The sequence below is a fragment of the Carica papaya genome, chromosome 7 (genome assembly GCF_054855325.1).
Source record: "Carica papaya isolate Zhongbai chromosome 7, ASM5485532v1, whole genome shotgun sequence".
NCBI lineage: Eukaryota > Viridiplantae > Streptophyta > Magnoliopsida > Brassicales > Caricaceae > Carica > Carica papaya.
In genome coordinates, this window is record NC_142315.1 from 24,383,228 (window position 1) to 24,408,318 (window position 25,091).

At 33.9% G+C, this 25,091-nt stretch overlaps 3 protein-coding genes across 3 annotated transcripts; 2 read left to right on the forward strand and 1 right to left on the reverse strand.

Moving 5' to 3' along the window:
* Positions 1-535: 535 nt before the first annotated feature.
* On the reverse strand, positions 536-4,536 carry LOC110826223 (phospholipase D alpha 1-like). Its single transcript, XM_022056826.2, has 4 exons — positions 4,184-4,536; positions 3,748-3,813; positions 1,544-3,386; positions 536-1,038 (listed from the first exon to the last, which is right to left on the reverse strand). The coding sequence occupies exons 1-4, from the start codon at positions 4,274-4,276 to the stop codon at positions 605-607; spliced, it is 2,436 nt and encodes an 811-aa protein (XP_021912518.2). The 5' UTR covers positions 4,277-4,536; the 3' UTR covers positions 536-604.
* Positions 4,537-8,649: 4,113 nt separating this feature from the next.
* LOC110826219 (ethylene-responsive transcription factor SHINE 2-like) lies at positions 8,650-10,256 on the forward strand. The gene is made up of 2 exons (XM_022056819.2): positions 8,650-8,880; positions 9,336-10,256. The coding sequence occupies exons 1-2, from the start codon at positions 8,699-8,701 to the stop codon at positions 9,913-9,915; spliced, it is 762 nt and encodes a 253-aa protein (XP_021912511.2). The 5' UTR covers positions 8,650-8,698; the 3' UTR covers positions 9,916-10,256.
* A 2,436-nt stretch (positions 10,257-12,692) lies between these two features.
* Positions 12,693-21,008, forward strand: LOC110826220 (SPX domain-containing protein 1-like). Its single transcript, XM_022056821.2, has 3 exons — positions 12,693-13,131; positions 19,597-19,723; positions 20,350-21,008. Exons 1-3 carry the CDS (start codon positions 12,835-12,837, stop codon positions 20,784-20,786), a joined length of 861 nt encoding a protein of 286 aa, XP_021912513.1. The 5' UTR covers positions 12,693-12,834; the 3' UTR covers positions 20,787-21,008.
* Positions 21,009-25,091: the final 4,083 nt, after the last annotated feature.

Here is a 25,091-nt window from a genome sequence, read left to right on the forward strand (position 1 = left end):
TTGGTGTATCATTTTTGTTAATGTTATGGGAAAGTAATTAAGAGGAATACTTATTTGAATAAATAAATTAAGAGTTCTTTTGTTTGTAACTTCAAAGACTCATTAGTTAAATAAATGAACTAATAATGTATTTGATAAAGGAAAAAAAAACACACTAGAGAATGTGTTAAAAGTCTTCTCCATGCCAAATGTTCTAGTTGAACAACGTGAAGTACGATTAATCCACATAATTAGAAAAGTAGTTTATGCTGTTAATGATATTTTTCTCGTTAATGGTAATTTGGACTTAAAATTTAAATTAGGTACATGGTGATTTAATTTTATTTTATTTTTGAAATTCTTTACTGCTTACATAAATAATTTACATTTGATTGAATTAGAAAGTGAATAAATAAATATAAGTATGATTTGGACACATACTCTATATGTTCTTACATATTGATGGGTAATTGATGATGTGATTTGCAGATAATGCTCCTTCCATAATATCAATTTATTCATAATAAAATGATTTTTTTTTTTTTAACAAATCATATGTGTGAGAAATAACAACTATAGTTATTATTATTATTAGTATGTTTGTCATATAAGTGTATATGGTGTTTTAAGTGGTGAGAATGGGAGGGAGAAAGCTAGATTTGCCTCCGGTAATGCGAGCCTTAGTATCAGGAAAGAACTCTATGTTTTGGAAAGGTGTGATTGAGCCATTAAGAGAAACATCAATCGGGTATCTAAGAAGATGTCCGGGAAGATCATAATCCAGCTTCTCTCTAGCATATAAGTTCCAATATTCATCTGCTTTGAGATTTACTAGTTTGATGCATCTTTCAGTTTCTGGATATTCAAATGAGTTGTCAATAAATCCTAAATGCTCTCTCCACAAGGCCATTCTGAACCCAAAAATTTGTCCTCTAGCTGGTTGTTCAGTTGCTAAATGATTTGGTTGAAATGCTCCCATGGCAATCTCTGAGTCCCTTCCACCATCCATTGCTCTTTGATTGATGTTTGCTGATCCAATTATTATGTATTCATCATCCACTACAAAACATAAACAAAACATTAGGTTTTGAAATTATCATGAGGGAGTCTGCTCGCTTGGAACATAAAATTTAAGACTATATTATACTTTTAATGGTCGAAAAATGAAAGGTTAAAGACATTCAATTTTTAATTTTAGAACAAAAACTTGAATTTTTCTGGATTTAATTAAAGAAAATCTAATTTTGTCTTTTGCCCCCAACATGAACTGAAGACTAGAATATATTTTGTCTTTTATTTGTTAATTTTATATTAATGTAACTTTTTTGTATTATAATTTATAATAATTATATAATGATATTTAATTATTTTATCGTTTTAATGTTATTTGATGTTAGTTTTAAATTGAATTACATTACAAAGTTACAAAAGAATGATTTGATTTAATTTTACTTGGATTTAATGAATACCCTATAAAAATATTTCAACCTAATTATTCATAAGCTTAAACAACTTCTATTGAGAAAAAGAAAATTTAACAAATAATTTTAAGACCATTACTTACCAATCATCATCTTTGAGTGAATATAGATCATGAAACGTCGAGCTTGTTGAGCTCTACTATAATTTGTATTTGGCTCTGGCTTTTGCACAGGAATGTATTCACCAGGTTGCATTGTTTCTCTATTGCCGAGACAGAAAAATGACAAATAATTTCTTGGATCTATGTTTAGTTTTTTATTTTGAAGGGTTTTGCATATATCGGTGTACATCATCTCCATTGTTCTCGTTTGCCAATCCAAAATTGCTTGAACAGAAGAACTCTCAGGCTTACCTTCAGGCCACATTGGGATCACAATATATACTGAAAATCTCTCACCAGCTTCAATTTTGCTTACAATCTTAAGGGAAAGCTCTTTTGGTATAAGATGCAGAGCATTAATATCATCCACATTAATATCTTTTGATTGCCAACCATATGAACTGCCAAGAAAGTATTGATTTTCAATGTAAATAAAATTTTTCGCTCGTCGTATGGCATTGATATAAGCATCTTGAATGCTTCTATCAATAATTTTATCTTTTTCACTAATCAATCCAAGTGCAACATTCGGGTTTGAAAATTTTCTAACAGCATGACTGTCAATGGATCTAAAAATTTGGACATTCCAAGTATTTGGGTCATGGTCATCAATTTGTGCAAATGATGGGTCAATTGTAAATTGTTTTAGCTCCCTTTTTGAGATTATATGAAGTCTTCCAACATGTTTTCGCCATCTCTGTTCAAAATTATACAGGACATCCCAAGCAACAGGCCCTTCAAGCTTGCAATGAATGTCATGCCAAGGCTCTCTTGGCCCACCTTTTATAATTGACGAACCATCAAAGTTTGGTTGATGGAAATCTTGAGAATGAGTTGTGTTTAATGTCTTGAAAAGGGGATGATCTTGTGTGTCATATCGACCATCACAAAGATCTAAGCCACCAAGAAAACACACAATACTTCTCTTTTGGCCACTTTTCCCAAATACTTCACTATCAACGATTAGAGTCTTTTGGTGGTGAGTGAACATTGTAGAAAGTTCAAAACTTGTTTTTCCTTCTGGATTACGAGGACATAAAACACAACGTACCTTTGTGTGTTTGAAATACTTTGCAGTTTCTTCATCATGTGTTGCCATTAGACCAACTTCCTTAAGTTGTCCCATTGATGATCTATCATCCCAAACAAGCATAAGGACCTTGACACCTTCATTAGCTTTTTTCTTTAGAAGATCTCCAAGTGTCATATTACTATCTTTTTGTTTTCTTGGGTCTCTTATTAAAGTTGTTTCAGTGTATACAGACCATCCAGTTATATAAATCAAGTGCTTAGCATTCAAGATTGCATTAAAAATATCCTCCCAACATTTTTGAGGCTCATATTGCTTGACTCCTGAGAGAAAAATTGGATGACTAAACTCATTTGACACATGAGCATCTTGGTATAGAATAACTTTACAACCCTTTCTTTGATTGAAGTAGACATAGGGAACTCCATCAAAATCTGGATTTTGGATTCCTTTAGACCAATTTGGGTCCCTTGTAATAGATACAAACTTCACGTTTACATGAATTTTAGGGTGTCCTTGAATTGGGTTATGGTCTTCATCTAATATAGGAACCCATCTATCTATTATAGATTCTTTAAGGATGTCCTCAACCGGTATGTAAGCTCTCCCTATTAATGTTGCTCCAATAGCAACATCACCTTTTAATGTAAAGATAACATTTGAGACTAAGTGAGCACAATAAATGTGAAAATCTTGTATCCACTTTGGGTTATTAGGTTGGTGTCTTTTTATTAGAGTTCGCCCAACTCTTGCTTTATCTAAATCAACAGTTGCATATAGTTTGGAGCCTACAATCTGCATGAATTTTTTAAGATCATCATAATAAATTATAATTTATTAAAAAATAAATAACTTTAATATTTCACATAAAATTAGGACTAGTATTTGACTTTTGAATCTTATATATATATATATATATATATCACATTTTTGTAAGAAAAAAATAATTTGACATGAAGTAGGATACAATATATGAATGTTTTAATTTATTGAATTGATTTGAGAGAGAACATATTAAAATATGAACCATATACTTGGTCAATTAATAATTTAAATTCTAATAGATTAACATGTCAAAATTTAAATAAAGAAGAAAATGATGTTTGGGTTTTCTTTATATCTATACAAATATCAAGTAGGAAGAGGAGGAAACTACCATTTGGCATGCAACTTTTGTTCTCTTGAATTGCTCTTGAATTCTTTTCCCACATGTTTGTTCTCCCTGCTCATCCAATTTCATAGCATAAAATTAAGCACATGCACTAACAATGACATGGTGATTTTATATTACTAGCTCCATTGCAATGGAGTCTATGGTCTTTCTCAAAACAGAAGCTAAGGTAGAGTCCCATATACACAACCACACACACATATATATATATATAGAAGAAGAGTATATTTCAGAAGATTATTTGCATAGATAATATATGGTTTAGTTCTTCTTAAAGTTCAAAGAAAAAAGAAACAAAACAAAATAGTCTTCATTATATGGCTTAAACCTGAGTCATGTTGAATTATGTTTAAAGAAAATACAGAATTTTGAGTCTAATACATAATTTGGAAAATAGTTAATTAATTAAGGAGTGAAGTACCTGCCAGCATAAATTAATTCCACAGTTGTACTGCAGCTTATAAATCTCAAATATCGTCACGTACAGTTCTCCGTGCAGCAACATTTCCACCATTTTTTCCTACTAATATTTTCTTACTTACAAACACAAAAAGAAAAGAAAGAGAGAAAGATTAATAAGAAAATTTTCTTGGGAAACAAACGGAGTTTGTTGGTACGGAGTTCGAGTAAGGAGAAGGAAGGGATAAAATAATTATGAAGGGATGTCTTGTGGATCTCATGACATTGTTTTGTGGAGGAGGAGATACTTGATTTACATTTCAAATCTCACTAGAAAGCTTCCATCCTTTGCTTCTCAATCAATTATACCTTTCACCAATTTGTAAGGTTTTCTTATACGCTTCCATAAGATTATCCTTAATATATTTGTACAGATATATATATATATATATATATATATGTATTTGTGTGAAAAGCAAGTTCATTTAATTTTAGTTTAAGGATCTATTAACTTGGTTTGAGTTTATCTGAATTAAGGTTGGGCCTGAACTAGATTTTGTCATATATGAATAGGTCGATTTTGTATCAATTGGGGCTATAATGGGATCCAATTTCAAAGTCCAGTTGTTTTATGGGTTTTCTTAATTTGGGTTCATTCAAAAGTGTTTCCAGATTGCGTTGTTTTGGTTTTTCTTTTATTGGGTTCAGTTTTCTTTATATATAAGTAACTAAACTACATACATAATTCTCCAGACTGGCCATGGAATCAACGCATGAAATCTCTTCTTCTTGTAGCTTATCGTCAAATCTTTGCCACCTTTGCCTACTTCTTGGACTGGTAATTAAACTTTTTTTTCTTTACTTTTTTCCTGAACGAACTGTCAGACTGTCATAATCCCTGTTCTTTTCTCTCGGTATATATTCTTTTTGAATTGAGGTTTACATAAAAAAAAAAAAAAAAAAAAAGAAGGATTCACACTATAAAAATAGGCACAAGATACAGCGGATCTGACGACTGTTTTGAAAAGAACGGAGAAGATGGTAATCTGATAACTTCTTTTAAAAAAAAAAGTATGAAGAAAATTAATTACCACTCCAAGAAATAAGCAAAGGTGGCAAAGATTTGACGGTATGCAACAAGAACAAGAGGTTTCAAATGCCAAATGGGATCTCCGATAATCAATCTTCTTTTTTCTTAACTATAATAAATCCTAAATTGGATTCGTAGTATACAGTAATTTTTCTGAGTGTTCAATCACATGTACATATAGGTAATGCTTTCTCATGAATAATATTGCACTTTATATTTCGTGAATTATCTTGTTTTGGGTGTCTTTGACTTGAGTTCCATCCGAATTAAGGTTGGATCGAAATTGAGAGGGGAACTGGATTTTGTTTTGTATACATAGACCGATTTTGTATCTCCATACTAATTGGGTCCAATTTAAAAGTCCACTTTGTTTTGTGGGTTTTCTTAATTTGGATTCATTTTGATGTGGGTTGGTCTTATTTTGGATTCAAAGCTTCGTCTAAAACTGGTATTGCTAAAATAGCAGCAAGGATAAGTGAAAAAGAATGAAGGAAATTCAAATGCTCTACTTTTCATTAAGCAACCAACCTTTTAAATAGGTTTTACGTCAACTAGTTAACTACAAAATAGGATCGAACGAATTTAAAATATAAACCGCAAAGACTCTGCATATTTATTATCCCTAAAAGACTTGGTAACTAACTTCTTAACTCATTAAACACACGGCTGACTAATTGACTAATAGGGTATAATTTCATATCTACATTGGATTTGATGAAATGTTGTATCACTATCCAAATTGGGTCCTTTTCTCCAAGTCTTAATTCTTTTCTGGGTTTCCTAGATTTTGCTTTCTTTTCTTTCGGCTATCAAGACTGGTCTAATTCAAATTTGAGTCCCAATTGAATGCAATTTCCAACTCTTGTTTTTTTTTTTAATGTGTTGCATTGATTTGGGTTTTTCTGGATCAAGACTGGCTCTAATTTAGGATCTACGTTGGATTTTTATTGAATTAATTTTGTATCACTATTCTAATTGGGTCAAACTCGGGTCCAATTTCGAAGTCTTGTTTTTTTTGATGTGTTGCCTTAATTGGGTTTTTATCTATATCAAGATTTGATATAAATATAGGATCAAGGCTGGATTTTATTGTATTGGTCTTGGGTCCAATTTCAAAGGCTTGATTCGATTTTTTGCTCTTGATAATCCGAGAGGAACACTTACTGTTCAAATAAATAAATAATAATAATAATAATAATATAAAAACAAAAAAAAAAAAAGCTCCATTGAATTATTTCTATTAATTTATCGTAAGAAATAAATTAATATTAATTTTTTAATTTTTAGATGTTGATATTTGAAGAATATAATTTTCCAAGATAATAATTCAATTGTTAAAAGCATCGGTTGGCACCCATAATTTAATATTTTGATCCCGCAGCAAAGTCAAATTTGAATTTACTTTTTTTTTTTATTTTTAAGAATAATCTAGCTTCAAATTTTATTATATGAAATTAAGAATTTTAATATAGTATTAAAAATAATTAAAATTTATACGTAGCTGGTATTATTCCTTCTAACTTAATTCTACGTTGACTTTAATTAGTTTATAAATATATATATATATATTTATCACCGTCATATATTAATGCGGCAAAACAATAACGTTGACATTGGTTAAACACGTTGACAAAATTCCAATCCCACCGCCACCACCACACAATTAATAGAAAAACAAAATGTCCAAACAGGGTCTTCAATAATCAATGTTTAAACTTATCCACACAACCACCTTCATGAACTGCTTTCAATCTTCCTTTTTCTTAACGTAATAAATTCATAATTTGTATTTGTATTATATTAAATATTTATATGTATATACATATATAAATCTAGTATATGAAAAGTTATGAACTGTATTAATTTTATTTTTTGAAATTTTTGAACTCATATATGTTCGTAGCATAGGGAATGATACTGATCTCACGGATTCCTACATGCACTCTGTAAAAGAAGTACGTACATCTACCCATATATATTGGATGAAAGAAACAGTGGATAATTTGCAAGTACATAGATTTTAAATGATACATTATGGAAGGGTATATCACATCGGCCTAGCTATATATATATATATATATATATATATAGATGTATATGTATGTGTATATGTTACATACCTATATAATTTCTATAATTTTTGCCTTGTCTAGAGGGTAGGTGATGCAGCAACCAGCATCTCGTACTAGGTACCACACATCATCAATGTTTTGATGGGGACACCAAAATGACTGCATTTCTGAGTTGTAAATGATAAAATTACTGAATTAAACTTTATAAATTGATCAACCATCAACTTATAATAAAACTATAAAATGTAATCCTCAAATGAAATTTCTGTCATAATGTTTGAGAGATTTAGTATGTACAAACTACAATCTTTATTTTTTTTTACGAGGTTGTGGCTAAATTATTTAATTTGTAAATGTTTTAATAAAATATATTTTCAAACTTAATACGATTATTTTAAATTATTTAAATATTATTAAAATAAGAAAATAAGTAATTCAATGAGTATTTATTTATTTTTTTTGGAAAATAAGACTAATTTTTGTATTAATTTATTGTAATTATTATAATTAAAATAATTTAGTTATCATATAATATTTTATTTGTCATATGTAATAGTTCATTAGAATAAAATTCAATTTGATCATCGCAATTTTACTAACACAATAATAAATTAAAATTTTAAATTTATTAAATTAAATATTACGAGTCGTGCAATTATTATTTTATAATAGATTGACAAAATGATAAATTTTATATTTTTAATAAAATTTAAATTCGTAACTTTCAAATAAAACATTAAAAATTTAATTAATATTTATTTTTGAGGAAACAAATAACTTTTTATTTTTTTTTATAATATTTTTGATCGTTCCAAAATCTATAACGATTTTCACTAAAATACAAAAAAAAATATATATATATATATATTAACAATTATTCCCATAAAACACATTACAAATTTTCAACTAGAAGTGTTTTTATTCAAAAAATTATTTTAATAACACTTTTTTTTTTTTTATCATTCACATTATAACTAGAAGTTATTACAAAATGAAAAAAAGAACTTGGTTAAAATGTACGGAAATGGTAATGGTTACAAAAAGGAATCCACTATCAAGGAAGCTTCACTTAATTTGAATATTATTATAGAGAAAAATACAATAAAATTATAATTAAAAAAATTCAAAATTTGTGTAATTGAACACCAATAATAATAAACTTTTTAGAAATTATATACCAAAAATAGTTATATATACAGTACGTATGTAGCTGAAAAAAATTTAAAATTATTGGTATTGTACTACTTTAATTTATCACATATGGTTGCGTAGGTGAAATCTTTATTGCATGTCAAGTGACTTTTTCGCATATCCTGAACCAGAAATCCCATTCTAATATTTTCTCATCTGACAAACAGAAAAAGAACTAAGTGTCATGTCTCTCTCCCTCATCTGCTTTATATTATTAAGTATTTATGATCTCTGCAACCTGCAGCCTGCGAAGTTGTTGTTCTATCTCTCCCCTAATTTAAAGAACATGCCACAAAAAAAGAAGTTCAGAGGCGTCCGGCAGCGTCAGTGGGGCTCTTGGGTTTCTGAAATTCGCCACCCTTTACTGTATTCCTCACCAACCTCCCATTAATATATACGCATATATCTCCATATATACTGATATCTCCTTCAATGATGGCTGCCCTTTTTCTTTCTTTCTTCTCCGGATCATGACTTTTATACAATTCCACGTTAGCTATAAGACTCTGTTCTAGATCTGCAGTACTCATTTATGGCTCGTCTCGACATTGTTATAAGTCTCTTTTCTTTCTGCATTCATGCATGTGTTAGCATACATTATGATCGTCTTGTGTATATATACATTTCTCAGCATGATTTACTTTATACGAACTCTTAACTAGATTTTTCTTTTCTTGTTCTTTTGCTTTTCTTCTTTGGTTTCTGGAAAATATGTGATGCATATACGTTTGCTTTCTGTATGATTTAATTATATAAAGTCTTAACTGTGTTTTTTCTGTGTTTCTTGTTTGGTTTCCTGGAAAATATCTAAATTTGTAAAGAAAGAAAAGGGTATGGCTAGGGACATTTGAGACGGCAGAAGCAGCAGCAAAGGCATATGACCAAGCAGCCATATTAATGAGTGGTCAAAATGCCAAAACCAATTTCCCTGTAACCAAAAATTCCGGCGTCGCCATCAAGGCAAAAGCTCGGAACAATGAAGCCGACAATGAGAACCAGTCGCCATTATCGGAGAAAGCTCTGTCGGAGTTACTAAACGAGAAGCTGAAGAAAACTTGCAAGGACGGCCGATCTCCGTCACTCACTTGTCTGAGACTCGACACAGATAGTTCCCACATCGGCGTGTGGCAGAAACGCGCAGGGTCTCCTTCGAATTCCAACTGGGTGATGAGAGTGGAGCTGGGAAACAAGAAAAAGAAGCAGTTACAGACGGGGAGGAAGGATGATCAGGAGGAGGAGGAGGTTGATGGAGGTTCGTTAATGGCGATGGAAACGACGTCGTCACACGGTGATGGAATTGAAGATGATAGACTTGCACTGCAGATGATAGAGGAACTGCTAAACTGGAACTGTCCGATCACAACAGCTTCAACTTCAGCTAATAATATTGCTGGGATTTAGAAAAATAGCCAAAAAATATATATATATATATAATTTTAAAAGAAAATAAACTCATTGCTTTCCTAAATATTCCGTATATGTATATATAAGTACTTGGCTTTCAAAAAATACGTATACGTACTTATATAATATTATATACGCATACGTGTGCGGTTCAGTCTCCGATATGGTTGCTTTTGTGGAAATTGTAGAAAAAGAGATGAAGCAGAAACTGAAAGCACCACCGGAGTTGGACCCATATATATATATATATGGCGAAAAGTCAAAATTAGTCAAAGCAAGAAATGTATATTGATATGTATATATATATGTATATAATATATGTATACTTTTGCCTGATATGTGTTAGAGACAAAAGCCTGCAGTTTAAAACAGAGAAAGAATAGTACGGCAATTTAAATCTAAATGTGTGAGTCCAGAGTGAGAAAAAAGAGAGCAAAAAGAATGTAGAGAAAAAAAAAATATACAGAAGAGAATACAGGAGAGTGAGAGAGAGTTTCTGAAAAATACGAAGTCTATGTATATATATATATATATATATACACACACACACAGCAAATATAAGTTGTACGTAAGTAAAGAAGTGAAATAAAAACATATAATTTTGTTAACCAAAACAAGCACCATTTCTTTTAAACTAAAAAAATAATCATAATTTTCTGACATCAGCGCTAACTGTTGAAGAAAAACTCAGACGCTGCTAACTAAAAAATAAAAATATATGATTTATTTTACCATCATTTCATTTTGTTATTTTTTTATTAGATGTAATTGAATTTTGTATGTATTCAATCTGAAAATTTTTGTTTGATACTAAATATTTAAATTAAAACTTTATGAAAATAAAAATTATTAGATATTTCATTAGCACAAGCTTTCGTTCATTATATATGTATGTGTATGTGTATGTGTTATTGTTTATATTAGAGATTTAAGTTTTGATTTTTACTTAATATATTAAAATTGAATAATTAATTGTTACCAGCCTATAACATGTTATTGATTGATTAATAATAATTAATAAAATAAATTATTTTTAAAAAAAATCCTACAAAATCGATAAAAAAATAAACTAGTATTTGACCTAAATAATTAATATTTTTTATAATAAAGTAAATGTCTGAGTTAGATTGTATTTTTACATTTTTTTATTTATTTAAATGTCACTAATCATGAAATTGGTGTAGTAAATAAAAGGAGAAGAAAAAGGGAGACACGTGGGTTACGAAGAAAAACTTAAAGAGGCAATTGTGTAATTATGAGAAGAAAAAGCAAAATGTTAGACGGGTAGGGCAGGCGAAAGTGGTTGGTGGCTATAAATGTAATTTACTTAAAAAGCATGGCCCCCGCCTCCTGCTCTTCTTTTATTTTGCCTTTGGACTTGGAACTCTCCACCTTTCTCTCAACTTCACAATTCAACTCCTTATTTCCCATCATTTTTCAAATTAATTATAATTTTTTTTAAAAATTATTTTTAGAAATGTACATATTATAAGATTCAAATTCAAACTAAGATATTGTTATTTTTTTTTAATTTGAGTGTTATGTTCAATCATAATATTAAAGATGAAAACACTTATGGTATTAAAAAGAAAGTAAATCATGATATCAAAAATTAAGAAAATTATAATACTAAGAAATAAGTAAATTATAACGTTGGAGACAAAATAAATTAGGGTATTAGAGATTAAATAATTCAAGTTAATAAAATTTGAATATAAATAAATTTAAAACACTTATATTAAATAATCAAAATTCAGTTTGAATCGAAAATATACCTGAATTTATGATGGAATAAAACAATACGTTATGTGGTTGGTATTCTAAATTAGTTTGTAGTTCATTTGAGTTTTCTCACTCTTTCTATTTATAATGATGAGATAATATAATTGAAAAAAAAAAAATTCTTCTGTAAAATTTGAGAACTATAACCGTATATTTATACGCTTACTTTTTATTATTCATAATTTAATAAATTATAAAATTAAAAATATTATTTTAATCTCTACACATAAGTTCACAATTTAATTTAATACATTAAATATCAAAATACACTAAACCTAATCACATCACTTTAAATTAACTTAAGTAATTTGTTAAACCAAACAGTTAAAAAATAAATTTATATTATTTGTAATCAATTAATTATTTTTTAATCATAAAATAATTTATATATATATAACACGTATAAATTAAAAAATTATTCTAAACATTTAACTATAATGAAATTTATTTTTTTTTTTAAATTTTAAAAAAGCTCCCATAAAATTTAGACCATAAATCAGACCATGACATTTTAACTAACGTATAAAGGTCTCATATATTTTATTTTGGGGAAAAATATCTCACATATAATTAATGTTTCTAATCCTATATGCTTTATATTATGCTTTTGTACTATAGTGACTAAATTTTCGTACCAATAATTCTCTATAATTACATCTGATTTTACAAATTATTGGATTATTTTCCAGTGATTTACATTACATGTGTCTTGTTTGGTACACACAAAATTATTATTATTTTATTGATTGATTGATAGTTTTGTGTAACCTATGAGAACTTGTCTCGATTTTGTCTTGTCAAAATTAGCAATTTTTTTAAATAATATTATTTGAAAAATAAATTACAAAAAATACCGACGTAACAATAACATACTACATAATTAAAAAAATTAAAATTAAAATTTATCAAAAATAACAAAAGTTTAATATGGAATATTCTGTTCGGTAATTCCCTTCTCAAGAATATTCCAATCATATCCAACCCCCAATGCGCACTTCCCAACAGTAATTCTCTCTCTGTTTTATCTTTTTGTTGGTTACTGAAGACGCGCGCAGTTCATCAAAACGGCGGCAAATCCTCCGGGAAGGGTGGTTCTTTATATGCCGGCTAGTCTGATCCGGTGAGTGTTGGAGCATGAAGTTCTGGAAGAGCCTCAGCGGACTGATCGAGGAGACGTTGCCTGATTGGAGGGACAAGTTCTTATCGTACAAGGATTTAAAGAAGCAGCTGAAGCTGATCTGCCCCAAGCCGGCTAACAAAAGGCCCAGATTGGAGAACTCGGATCTAGCAGACGGCGGGGATTGCGGATGCAGGGAGAAAACTGAGGTGGCTAAGGAGGTGATCGATTTCGTTCGTTTGTTGGAACAGGAGGTGGAGAAGTTCAATGCGTTCTTCGTTGAAAAGGAAGAGGAGTATGTCATTAAATGGAAGGTATTCCAATTTTTTTTTCTTAGATTTATTTGTATGATGTGAAATAAATTTTCATATGTTCGTGTTGGGAGTTTCTCATTTTTTGGAATTTTTTCATACGGATTAACTCCTAATTATGAGAAACGCAATCTTGTCTATTTCTTCTATTACTAATTTTAGAATTTACCCAAGAAACTGTGAATATGTTATACTATGACATAATGTTAAAGAAATGTGAAATGGACGGAATTGAGTTTCTCCGTAGTAGCAAAGTCAGTGCCTGGTTATGGAAATTATATGCAGAGTTTTTGTTGGGTTACAAAAATTTCACACGTTCTGTGTTCTAAGTGGCATTTGACCTTATGATCTGGTTGGTCAAAGGAAGTTGATGCTATTGAATTGTGTAATATAGAGTTAGAAATGGTATTACCCTCTGTTTGCTGGAGTTTTCTTGTATCATCTATAAGCCAAGATTGTATGTAAACAAGAAATGGTGCTGAATTGTGTCTCATGTTGGCTTTTAAGGCCTGAAATTTTAGTATGAAACATCAAAGTTCTGTAAATTGTTTCAAAATTTTAGCCTCTAATAGTTTCAAAGTTTAATGATTGTATGTACTTGAACATAAACACAAACAAACATATATATACATGCTTTCACATGTATAAATTTCTTGGAAAGGCTTGATGAAATTAAAAGCATTTAGTGCTTTGTTGAGAAAACACCCAACAAGATCAGACATTAAAAACTGTTGATCGAAAGCGAATAAGCTTGAAAGGTGGCTCTGTGAATGAGAAAACTTAGAGAGAGAAAGTTGAGGAGAGAGAGGGCAGCAAAACAGAGCAAACTGATGCAACTGCCTCTGTTTTGCTGTTTTGAAGAGGCGTGCACTTTCTTTGGAGAGAAGTAAAATCTTCTTTTTATTTCAGCACATATATATAAATACAAATTTAAACAGATTACATCAACCAACCGATCAAATCAGATCGACCGAAAATCATGCATACACATCGCATGAAATTTTACGTATCCTTCTGTGAAACAAGTTCACGGTGGATTTCCTTTTTTTTGAATTTAAACTCAACAGAAAAAATCATTAAATTTAACATTCCCTCTTAATGACTTTTTTCACCAATCCCCACATTTTCCCGCAATTCCTCAAATTTAGTTTTAGACAGGGCCTTAGTTAGAATGTCTGTAAGCTGATCATTAGTGGAGCAATGTATCAGCTTTATTTCTTGATTCCTCTCAGCCTCACGTATAGCATGATACTTAACGTTGATGTGTTTAGTTCTCCCGTGCATTACAGGATTTTTCGCAATGGCAATTGAAGACTTGTTGTCTACATACAACACTGTAGGTGTTTGTTTGTCCAGCTTTACATCATTGAACACCTTCCTCAACCAAATTGCTTGGTTAGTTGCTGTAGCTGCGACTACATACTCAGCCTCAGCTGTGGACTGAGCCACAATATCCTGTTTCTTAGATGCCCATGAAAAAACACCGGAGCCTAGTTTGAACAAGTACCCAATTGTGCTACGTGCATCTTCTACGCTTCCTGCCCAATCACTGTCACTGTAGCCGACTAATCCACCCTAAGCTCTTGCTTTGAATTGAACACCAAAATTCCAGGTTCCTTTCAAGTACCTCAGCACATGTTTGGCAGCTTGTAAGTGTGATTCCTTCGGTGAAGCCATGTACCTTGAAAGCAAACTTACTGCAAACAAAATATCTGGTCTGGTAGCCGTGAGATACAGAAGGCTCCCAATCAGACTTCTGTAATTCCCCTCTTCAACTTTGCTACATTTTTCGTCCTTTGACAATTTCAGGTTGGACACCAGTGGTGTAGACACTGATTTACAGTGATTCATGTTGAATTTATTTAGAATTTCTTTGGCATACTTGCCTTGTGAAAGAAAAATACCCAGGTTACTTTGACGAATCTCCATTCCCAGGAAGTAGGTAGCCTCCCCAAGATCAGACATCTCAAATTCATTTTCCAATTTCAGCTTGAACTCTATCATTTTTTTTTTGTTGCTGCCTGTCACCAGTATATCATCAATATATACTGCAGTGATAAGACTGTCTTAATCTCTATTCACATACAGTGTATTTTCTGTCATGCTCCTTTCAAACCCACAGTGGAGTAAGTATGTATTTAACTTATCATACCAGGCTCGTGGAGCCTGTTTGAGGCCGTATAGGGCCTTGTGAAGAAGATAGACGTGTCTCTCCTTTCCAGGTTGAATGAACCCCGGTGGTTGCTCAATATAAATTTCTTCATTCAGCTTTCCATTCAAGAAGACCGATTTCACATCCAAATGCATCACACTTCAACTAAACTGAGCTGCCATGGCCAGAATGAGTCTAATTGTTTCATATCTGGCCACAGGAGTAAAGGTCTCTGTGTAGTCGATTCCTGGAAGCTGGGAGTACCCTTTTGCCACAAGCCGTGCCTTGTGCTTGTTTGTTGTCCCGTCCGGATTGAGTTTCACTTTGAACACCCACTTTACTCCAATAGGTTTTTTTTTTGTACTTGATTTTACCAGAGACCAAGTATTGTTTTTGTCGATCATCCTGATTTCCTCTTCCATGGCAAGTCTCCACTCTTGCTGCTGAAGTGCTTCCTCAACAGAGGAAGGTTCTTTTGAGGCAAAGCTGCACCTCTCATAGATGTCAGTTAGACTTTTCATTTTTATTCTCTCTTCTGCTTCACTTTCTTCATCTTCTTCATCACTTTGAGTTGGGTTTGATACTGTCATTGATTTCTTTCCTTCTTCAACTGTGACACAGTCTTGTTCGACTTTCTGCTTCTCCCAATTCCAGTAGCTGTTTTCATCCACCGTTACATATCTTCGAATCATAAGCTTGTTGGTTTTTAGGTTTAGAATTCTATATGCTTTTGCTTCAGTACTGCATCCCAAAAATACTCCCAATTCAGCATTCATTTCTAGCTTGGATCTCCTGTCATCCGAGATATGGCAGTAGCACACGGATCCAAACACCTTTAGATACTTAGTTGATTGTTTGATGCTACTCCAGGCCTCCGCCGGTGTCATATGCTTTACAGCCTTTGTAGGCAGCATGTTGAGCAGGAACACAGCAGTGTTCACTGCCTCAGCCCACAAGGCTTTAGGCAGGTGCTTGTCAGCAAGCATGCTTCTTGCCATTTCCACAACGGTTCTGTTCTTTCTCTCCGAGACAGCATTTTGTTGAGGAGAATATGGTGTCGTGAGCTGCCTTTTGATCCCATTCTCATAACAGAAATCATTGAATTGGCTAGAATTGAATTCAAGTCCATTATCTGTCCTTAGGCACCTCAGTACACTACCACTTTCCTTCTCTACAATAGTCTTGAACTTCTTGAATTCACCTAAAATTTGAGCTTTATTCTGCAGGAAACAAACCCAAATCATCCTGGAAAAATAATCTATGAACAAGCCAAAATACCTGCAACCACTCATGGAGTTTTCTGTCATTGGACCACAAATGTCAGAATGGATAAGTGCCAGCTTCTCTTTTACTCTCCAATCTGCTTGCGAAGGAAATGAATTCCTTGCTAATTTCTCCATCTGACATGCACCACATACTGTCTCAGTGACTGCAATATTTGGGAGGTCCTTGGTTAGACCTCCCTTCTGCAGTTGTTATAGCCCAGCCGTATGAAAATGCCCAAGGCGCCTGTGCCGAATCTCACATTCAGTTACAGAGGCAACACTGGCCCTCTCAACTACTTCTCTGAGTTTCAAGGAGTAGACTTGATTCTTCTTTTGGATGAAAGCAATCAAGCGATCCTCAGGATCATATATCCTGCAGCAGTTATCCTTGAATCCCACCGAGTAGCCCCGATCAGTCATCTGATTCACACTGAGAAGATTCTGTGAGAGGGTAGGAACAAAATTTACATCAGTGATTAGTTTCCTACCTTCCTTGGTTTCAATGACTATGTTGCCTTTGCCCTTGATGGTTTCCAGCATACCATTTCCAAGTCGGACCTGGCCAGTGATTGTTCTGTCAAGTGATACGAATAAGCTCTCATCCTTGCACATGTGGGAGGTGCATCCACTGTCCACCACCCAGAGAGTATCATCCTCCACTAACAGCTTACTTAGTGCAACGAGAATTGTGTCATTTTGTTCACAGGACACCTTGGTGACATTGGCTTGTTGTTGTTCCTGCTTTGGCTGTGATTCTTCCAGCTTCTGTTTCTGTCTACAGAATTTCTCCTTGTGCCCAAGCCTTTTGCAAAAATTGCACCGAACGGTTTTCTTTCCCTTGTACCAGCACTCATTCTCAGAATGATTTGTTAAGGAACAGATACTACACTGAGAATATTTTCTTTGTTTACTGGAATTCTGGTTTCCAGTTTGATTCCATCCACTCCTTCCTTGATTTTGTGTTGAAGAGCTGCCTTTGATCTGAGTTGAAATTAAGGCTCCCTCAGTATTTGTCGAACATGCATATTTACACGTTGCTCACTGGATTGAAGCTTGTTTATCAGCTCAGCCGAGGAGATAGACTCTATGTCTGCTAGCTCCTCCAAGGCTAAGATTTTAGACTCGAATTTGGGGGGCAAGCTGATAAGAATCTGCTCTACTACCCTTGATTCTGAAAAATCCTCCCCAAGCAGTCTTATTTTGTTTACCACATCCGAGAGTTTGGATGCATAGTCTTTCACTGATTCATTTTCCTGCATTCTGAGTAATGCAAACTCACTCTTCAGTCTCAAGATTTTTACCTTCCTGCTTCTGACTCCTCCATCGAACGCTTCCTTAAGTTTCTCCCAAGCAGCCTTTGGTGATTCGAAGTTCATAATTCTTGAAAATACCCTATCCGAAACGGCCGAGAAAAGGCAAGCAATTGCCTTTGGTTTCTTGGCTTTATCTTCCTCGTGCCTTCTGATTTGGTTTATAGTGGCAGTGTCCCCTGGTAGAAGAGGATCACTGTCATTCAGAATAACATACCACAGACTTAAAGCTTTCAGATGGGCTCTCATTTTGATTGCCCATACATGGTAGTTTTCTCCATTGAAGTGTGGAGGGGGTGTTGTTCCAGTGGATGTCATTGGATTTTTTGAGGGTATATTGGTATACCGGTCCCTTAAGATAACCGCTCTGATACCACTTGTTGATCGAAAGCGAATAAGCTTGAAAGGTGGCTCTGTGAATGAGAAAACTTAGAGAGAGAAAGTTGAGGAGAGAGAGGACAGCAAAACAGAGCAAGCTGATGCAACTGCCTCTGTTTTGCTGTTTTGAAGAGGCGTGCACTTTCTTTGGAGAGAAGAAGTAAAATCTTCTTTTTATTTCAGCATATATATATATATAAATATAAATTTAAACAGATTACATCAACCAACCGATCAAATCAGATCGACCGAAAATCATGCATACACATCGCATGAAATTTTACGTATCCTTCCGTGAAACAACTTCACGGTGGATTTCATTTTTTTTGAATTTAAACTCAACAGAAAAAATCATTAATAACAAAAACTGTTTATCTTTTTTCCCCTTATTTTATTCTTTATGACTTTCTTTCCCTTGTAACTTATTTCAAATGAATCTAGGCTATAATCTCATACCATAAACTCTTCTAATAAATTGAAGGGATCCAAAGTTCCTGTTATCACTTGGTGTGATTCATTTTCCCTGTACTTTCAAATGCCACTTAATTTTCATACTACCTTAGCGGTTATTTTTGTTCATAATTCTCTTGAACTTAGAACTTGGTATAACTTAGAATTTACAGTATTGCTCCGATTAGTCAAGTAATGCTATATGCCTATATCTCTATTAACTTGGAATCACATTGATGTCACTTGTAAACATCCACACAAAAAATACATGGTCACAGAAGGAGCCATATCTGGACTGTAAGGGTGTTACTGGCATTGAGACCTGCCTTCCTTTCTGCTTATTGTTTCTTCCTTCAAGTCTATGATATCCCACCTAAGTTTGGCATTACGGTGGGATTCAGCTAAGTTTTCTTGTGCAGAACAACTACATCAGAGAAGTGAGGCTTTATGATTTTTCACTTTGTTTCTTTTTGAGATCAATTTGATGAAGGTTTAGGTTGTTAATATGTGGGATCTCACTAGGAACCAAGGCTCTATTTTGTTCCTCAAAATGCAAATTTCTCTGTTAGTGAGTGTTTGTGCTGGTGGGGATTAAATGAGTTCTTCTAGCATCTTATAAGGACACTGACCAATTTTAGGTTATGTCCTTCAGCAATAGTCAATCCGTTAAATAAATTATTCTTTAATATAATCTGCAAGTGCTTTAATTGATCGATTGTGTTTCACCTGCTGAATCATGTTTACCCATTTCAGTTTTTGGTGAACCTGTAGACTTTGGGTTATTGCATTATTCCATAAGCTATATGTTATAGCATTCATTGGATCTGAAAGGGAAGGTGGGAGTGCTAATATGTGTTTAATTCTCTCTCTCTCCCCCTTGTTTTTTGTCTCACTTTTTGTGGGTGGTATGCAGGAGCTGCAAGACAGAGTGGCAAAGGCTGAGGATTCCAATGATGAATTGATGAAAGTGGGAAGAGAGATTGTGGATTTTCATGGAGAGATGGTTTTGTTGGAGAATTACAGTGCACTTAATTACACAGGTGTGTAAATTCTCATTTCATGTTCCATTCTGAATGTTTTATATTTCCATCGGCAATCATGGAAGTTATAGTGCTTTAGATGTTGCTTATGGTTTTTCTGAAACACTGTATTAGAGTGGTTTGCTGTGAGCTTTATTGAGTTGAATAAAGTGAGGGAGGAAACTGAGGGGACTTAGTTTTTGCCAAAGCAAATGTAAAGCAGATAGAAAACACCCGAAGCAACAAAACAGGATGCTGTACATTCAAAGTTAGGTATGGTCCAATAATCGCTTGGATGTTTGGATCTAGCTGCAGGGAGTGGCTGGATGAGCTTTTGGTAATATAGAAAATGTGAATAGGAATGACTTTATTAAGATGGTTCTATGTTACCAACTTATGGTAGGATGCCATTGGACCGAGGATATTGTGAGACTAAGGTTTTCAGTTTGTCATGGAAACACCTTGTTTGGTGCTCGGGTGGCCCGACATAATTAGGATTGTTTTTAATTGATAAACGGACTATTACACCAATTAATTCTCCTTTTGGAAAAAAAGAAAGATGATTCTTTCAGTTTTGTTTGATATTCTATTCTTCCAAAACTTATGGTAATCATTTGTCTTATCAAACCATGTTATGTTGCACGTAGGACTGGTGAAGATCTTAAAGAAATATGACAAACGAACTGGTGGTCTCATTCGCATGCCTTTCATTCAGAAGGTCTTGCAAGAACCATTCTTCAAAACTGATGTGCTTAACAAGCTTGTAAAGGAATGTGAAGCAATACTTGATCACGTGTTCTCTATGAACATATCATCATCACTTGAAGAAACTAAGGATGATAATGAGGGTCCCAACCATTCCACTCTGAGTAAAGAAATTCCTTTATGCGTTCCTAAACAACTTGCTGATATTGAGCATATGGAGAGTATGTATGTTAAGCTAACTTCATCAGCATTGCGTGTTTTAAAGGAAGTTCGTAGTGGAAGTTCAACACTGAGCATTTTCTCACTGCCTCCTATGCAAAGTAATGCCTTGGAGGAGGACTGGAAGAAAATTCCTGTCTTAGAACAGATCGCCAAATAGCTTTTAACATCTGGGGGAGTGAAAGAGATGGATCATAGAGAGTTTTCCATTTCCAATCCCTCTCTCCCTCGCCTTTTACTTGTCCAGGCTAATTTTTTCAGTAAATTGGCTAACACTAGATTATGTACACCAACTGTTGTATCTTTAAATTAAACTACCCTTTGGAAGAGGGATATCTTTTCTTCTTTTGAAAAAAAAAAAAAGAAAGACTGAAAGTGTCAATATCCAGCCCATTGAAAGAAAAAAAAAGACAAATTAGTTATTTGAAAAGAAAAAAAAAAGAATTAGAACTGCAACTCATACATACATGTTGCACGATCAAACCAAAAAAAAAAAAAAAAAAAAAGAGAAGAAAAAATTCAGAAAAAAAGTGGTTGTGAGGAAGAAAGAGAGAAAAGAAAAAAAAAAAAAGAACGAAGAGAAAAGAGAAAGGCAGGATATATATATATATATGGGGTAGAGTGGCGGCCAAGAGAAAAAGAAAATGGAGGTTGTCATTCTCATTCATCGGTGGTATCATCACCGAACTTAGTTACTTCGTCTTTTTTGGAGAAGGTTAATTTAATTTAATTTTTTTTTTTCAAATTTTGCACAAAAAATATGTTATTCTTTTTGTTCTGAATTTAATTATTGGTGGGTAATCTTATCCTAATTTTTATTAATAATGGATTTGATCCTGACTTTGACATGTTATTTTTTTCTTCATGCTGAAGGATTTTTCACATAAAATTCTGTGTCTACTTAATTTTGAATTTATTATCTGCTTATCATTTTTTACTCGGTTGTGTATCAATTTGGCTTAAAATTATTATTATTAGTTCTTGCGAATTAATTTGAGATTATTTTAGTTTACACAATTAATTATATTCATATTCGGGACCCAACAAATGGTATCAGAACCTGGTTAATCTATGGTATAAAATTAATTGTGCAAATTAGGATAGACGAATATGCATGTACTATGATTAAACTGATAACTTCAAATTATTCAATTCGAAAGACGAATATAGAAGATCTTCCTTATTACAGAGATCAATATGATTATATTAAATTAAAAACTGTCAAGCCAACCGAAAAATCAGAAGATAATTGGAAGAAAATGCACAAGAAAGCTGTTGAAACTATTCGATAGTGTCTATCACTATATAAGTAAAAAAGTCGATGCACAAGATTTGTAGAAAAACTTAGAGAATATGTACCAGAGAAAAAATGATCCAAATAAAGTTTTTGTTATCAGAAAGTTAGTAAATCTGAAGCTGCGAGATGGAGAGTCAATAGCAGAATACTTGAATGAATTCCAAGATCTAATAAATCAATTGAATATTATGAAATTAATCATAGATGATGAAATACAGACATTATTATTTTTGAGTTTGTTGTCAGATAGTTGGAAAACTTTGGTGGTGTTTCTTAGTAACTCTGCTCCAGACGGTGTTTTGTTTTCATTCATGGTAAATAATAATTTTTATAATGAGGAGGTCAGAAGGAAGGATATGGACATTGATACCTCACAAACCCTTGTCACAAAAAGTAGAGGTAGAAGAAAAAGTAGAGATCCTAAATGACATAATAAAAGCAAATTCAATTGTTATTATTGTGGAAAAAAATAACATATGAAACCAAACTGAAGAATTTGAAAAAGAGAACATAATAATTAGAATAAGGCAGATGATCAGAATACCACAACAACTATAACTGATGATGCAAAATTGATTGTACTCTATTTTGTTGAGGATCATGATCATGTTATTGATCTTGATATTGAGTGAGTTATTGATTCTGTAACGGCCCCGGAAATTTAACATGAAATATGCGTATTAAAAGGTCAAATGCGGAAGCGAAATAAAAATTTCGATTAACATCCCTTACACTAAAACAAAAAACGTACTCAAAGTATAAAAGAACAAACTAACTAAAAGAGAGAAACTCGAAAGTAAAAGCTATAATTATAACTACGGAGTCTTTAGGCGTCCCCTTCGCCGTCTTCCTGCGAAACGGGTTCGGGAACAATGTCTTCCTGATCTGAAATGATTAAATAAGGAATGAGCTACACCAGCCCAGTAAAGACATCACACTATCTCACCGCCACGGAAGTAAAGGTGGGTAGAAAATACAAAAGACCAATGGAGCATGATTTATAATAAACTCGTTTATTAACATAAAAACCTTTACTATCCACTTATCTCGGTGAAATTCATAAAACAATATACGAAAGCAATAACATTATCATCATCATAAAATCATATGAACTGTATAACATAATACTTATAACGCCTTTTGCAATTCAATCATTACACAACATATTTTTCCTCATTTACCAGCCTACTAGTATCCATGGGGATCCATAGGGGTCCCGCTACCCGTGAACCCTTAACACTTGTAATCAGATTCCAGGGCCGTCCCCATACCCCGTCCGGTATGGGCGCCAAAACACATAAGGTCTCCATACCCCGTCCGGTATGAGAGACCACAATCCCGGTAGGGTTCCCTACGGACCCGGTCCGTCCACCATCTCCTAGGATATCTAGTCAGGCTGACCACATTATACAATTATCAATTTACATAACCTTTCATTCCCCTTTTCCTCAGTCAGCACCATCAATTCACACACAAACAAGCAAACCAGTAATTTATGTCAAACAAGACAACATACAACATCGGGTTCTCAACCATTCAACCCATAATCAATAAAACAGTAAAATATGCACACGAAACTATGAAATGAAAACATCAGACCTCATACCGCATTTAAAACTGTAAAATAGGACAAACAACAGCTGACCGACAAACACCCCAGACTTGGGCTCCATTAGCGACCTTAAACAATTTCACACATCTGTTGATTCATGAAATACCGTTTTATCATTTATTGAACTTTAATACCGTGATAGGAAATAGGGTGAGGGGTCCTTACTTGTTTCGGGGTCCGAATACGGCTCTACAGTGCGTCCACAGGCTGTCCCTAATTTTCTCTGAATTTTTCCCGGAAAACTGAAACGCACTACTAGTACCTACACGTATCCCAAAAAATCCTAAATTAGACCCAGGGCCCCTTTCGACCAATATCGCAATTCCGGCACGGCGGCTCCGCCGTGCTCCGGTGACGAAGACGCCGCTTGCAGCGGGGATTTGCCTCGAGTTGGCCATTTTCGGCCGAATTCGGCCACACTTGCATTGGTCCCTGCGATAAAACAACCCTAGGGCCCTCGGGGGGCCAAAAAATTACGAAAAACCGAAGCTTATTGGCAGCAATGCTCTCGGGTGCGGCGGCTCTCCGGCGAGGTTCGTGTTTTGGTGATTTGGCTCCGATCAACCTGTAGAGAAAAGAATGGTGATCACGGTGATATAAAAATTGTATCAAACGGAGGCCAGGAAGGGCCTCATCAGAGGCAAAAATCGAGGAGGGGCGCAGCGTCGCCGCTGGGTTTCGGTCGTGTTTTTCGGCCGTTTGGCCGGGATTTTGGCGCCGATTTAGCCACAGGGAAACTCAGCATTGAAAAACAAGCCGGGGGTATGAAATTTACCTCGATCGGCGGTCGGAAAACTCCCTGGTGCGGCGGCGGGTGGCGGCGGCCGGCTCCTCCGGCGTCTGGTTCGTCTTCTCCAGCGAGGGCAGGCGGTTAGGGTTTTTGTGGTCAGGTGTGGGGGTTCTCTTTATACCCTTTTGCCTTTTGATCATAGCCGTCCATTTTGATTAAATCTGGGCCGTCCGTGCGCGATTGAATTTGAGCCGTCTGTGCGCGTGCATCTGGGCCGTCCGTGCGCTTGCATCTGGGCCGTTCGTGCGCACGCTTAATCTGGGCCGTTCGTGCGCGCGGGGACGCATCTAGGCCGTCCGATCGTGCGCACGCGGATCGCCCACGTGGCCCGTTCCCGGGTCGACGTGGTCTTGCCACGCGGCAGGTCCTGGTTGGTCAGGGCTGCTGATTGGGCCGCTGACGTGGCTGCTGACGTGGCACTGACGGGTCACAATTTTTTTAAATTGCGTTTTGACCATCGGTTTCCGATTTTCTTTTCAAAATACCCCCAGAATCCTAATTTTCACCCTTTTTTCCCAAAATCAATTTCAATTAAATCTAAATAATATTTTTACCCAATTTTACAATTATTGTTATTTTTATTTTTATTAAATTTAATTAAAATAAACTAAATAAAATAAAATAAATAAAAATAAAATTAATAATAATAAAAAAAAAATTTAAAAATTATTGGGCGTTACAGATTCAGCAACATTCTACCATGCGACACCCGGGATGAATGTCTTTACTATGTTTAAAACATAGAACTTTGACAAAGTAAAGATGA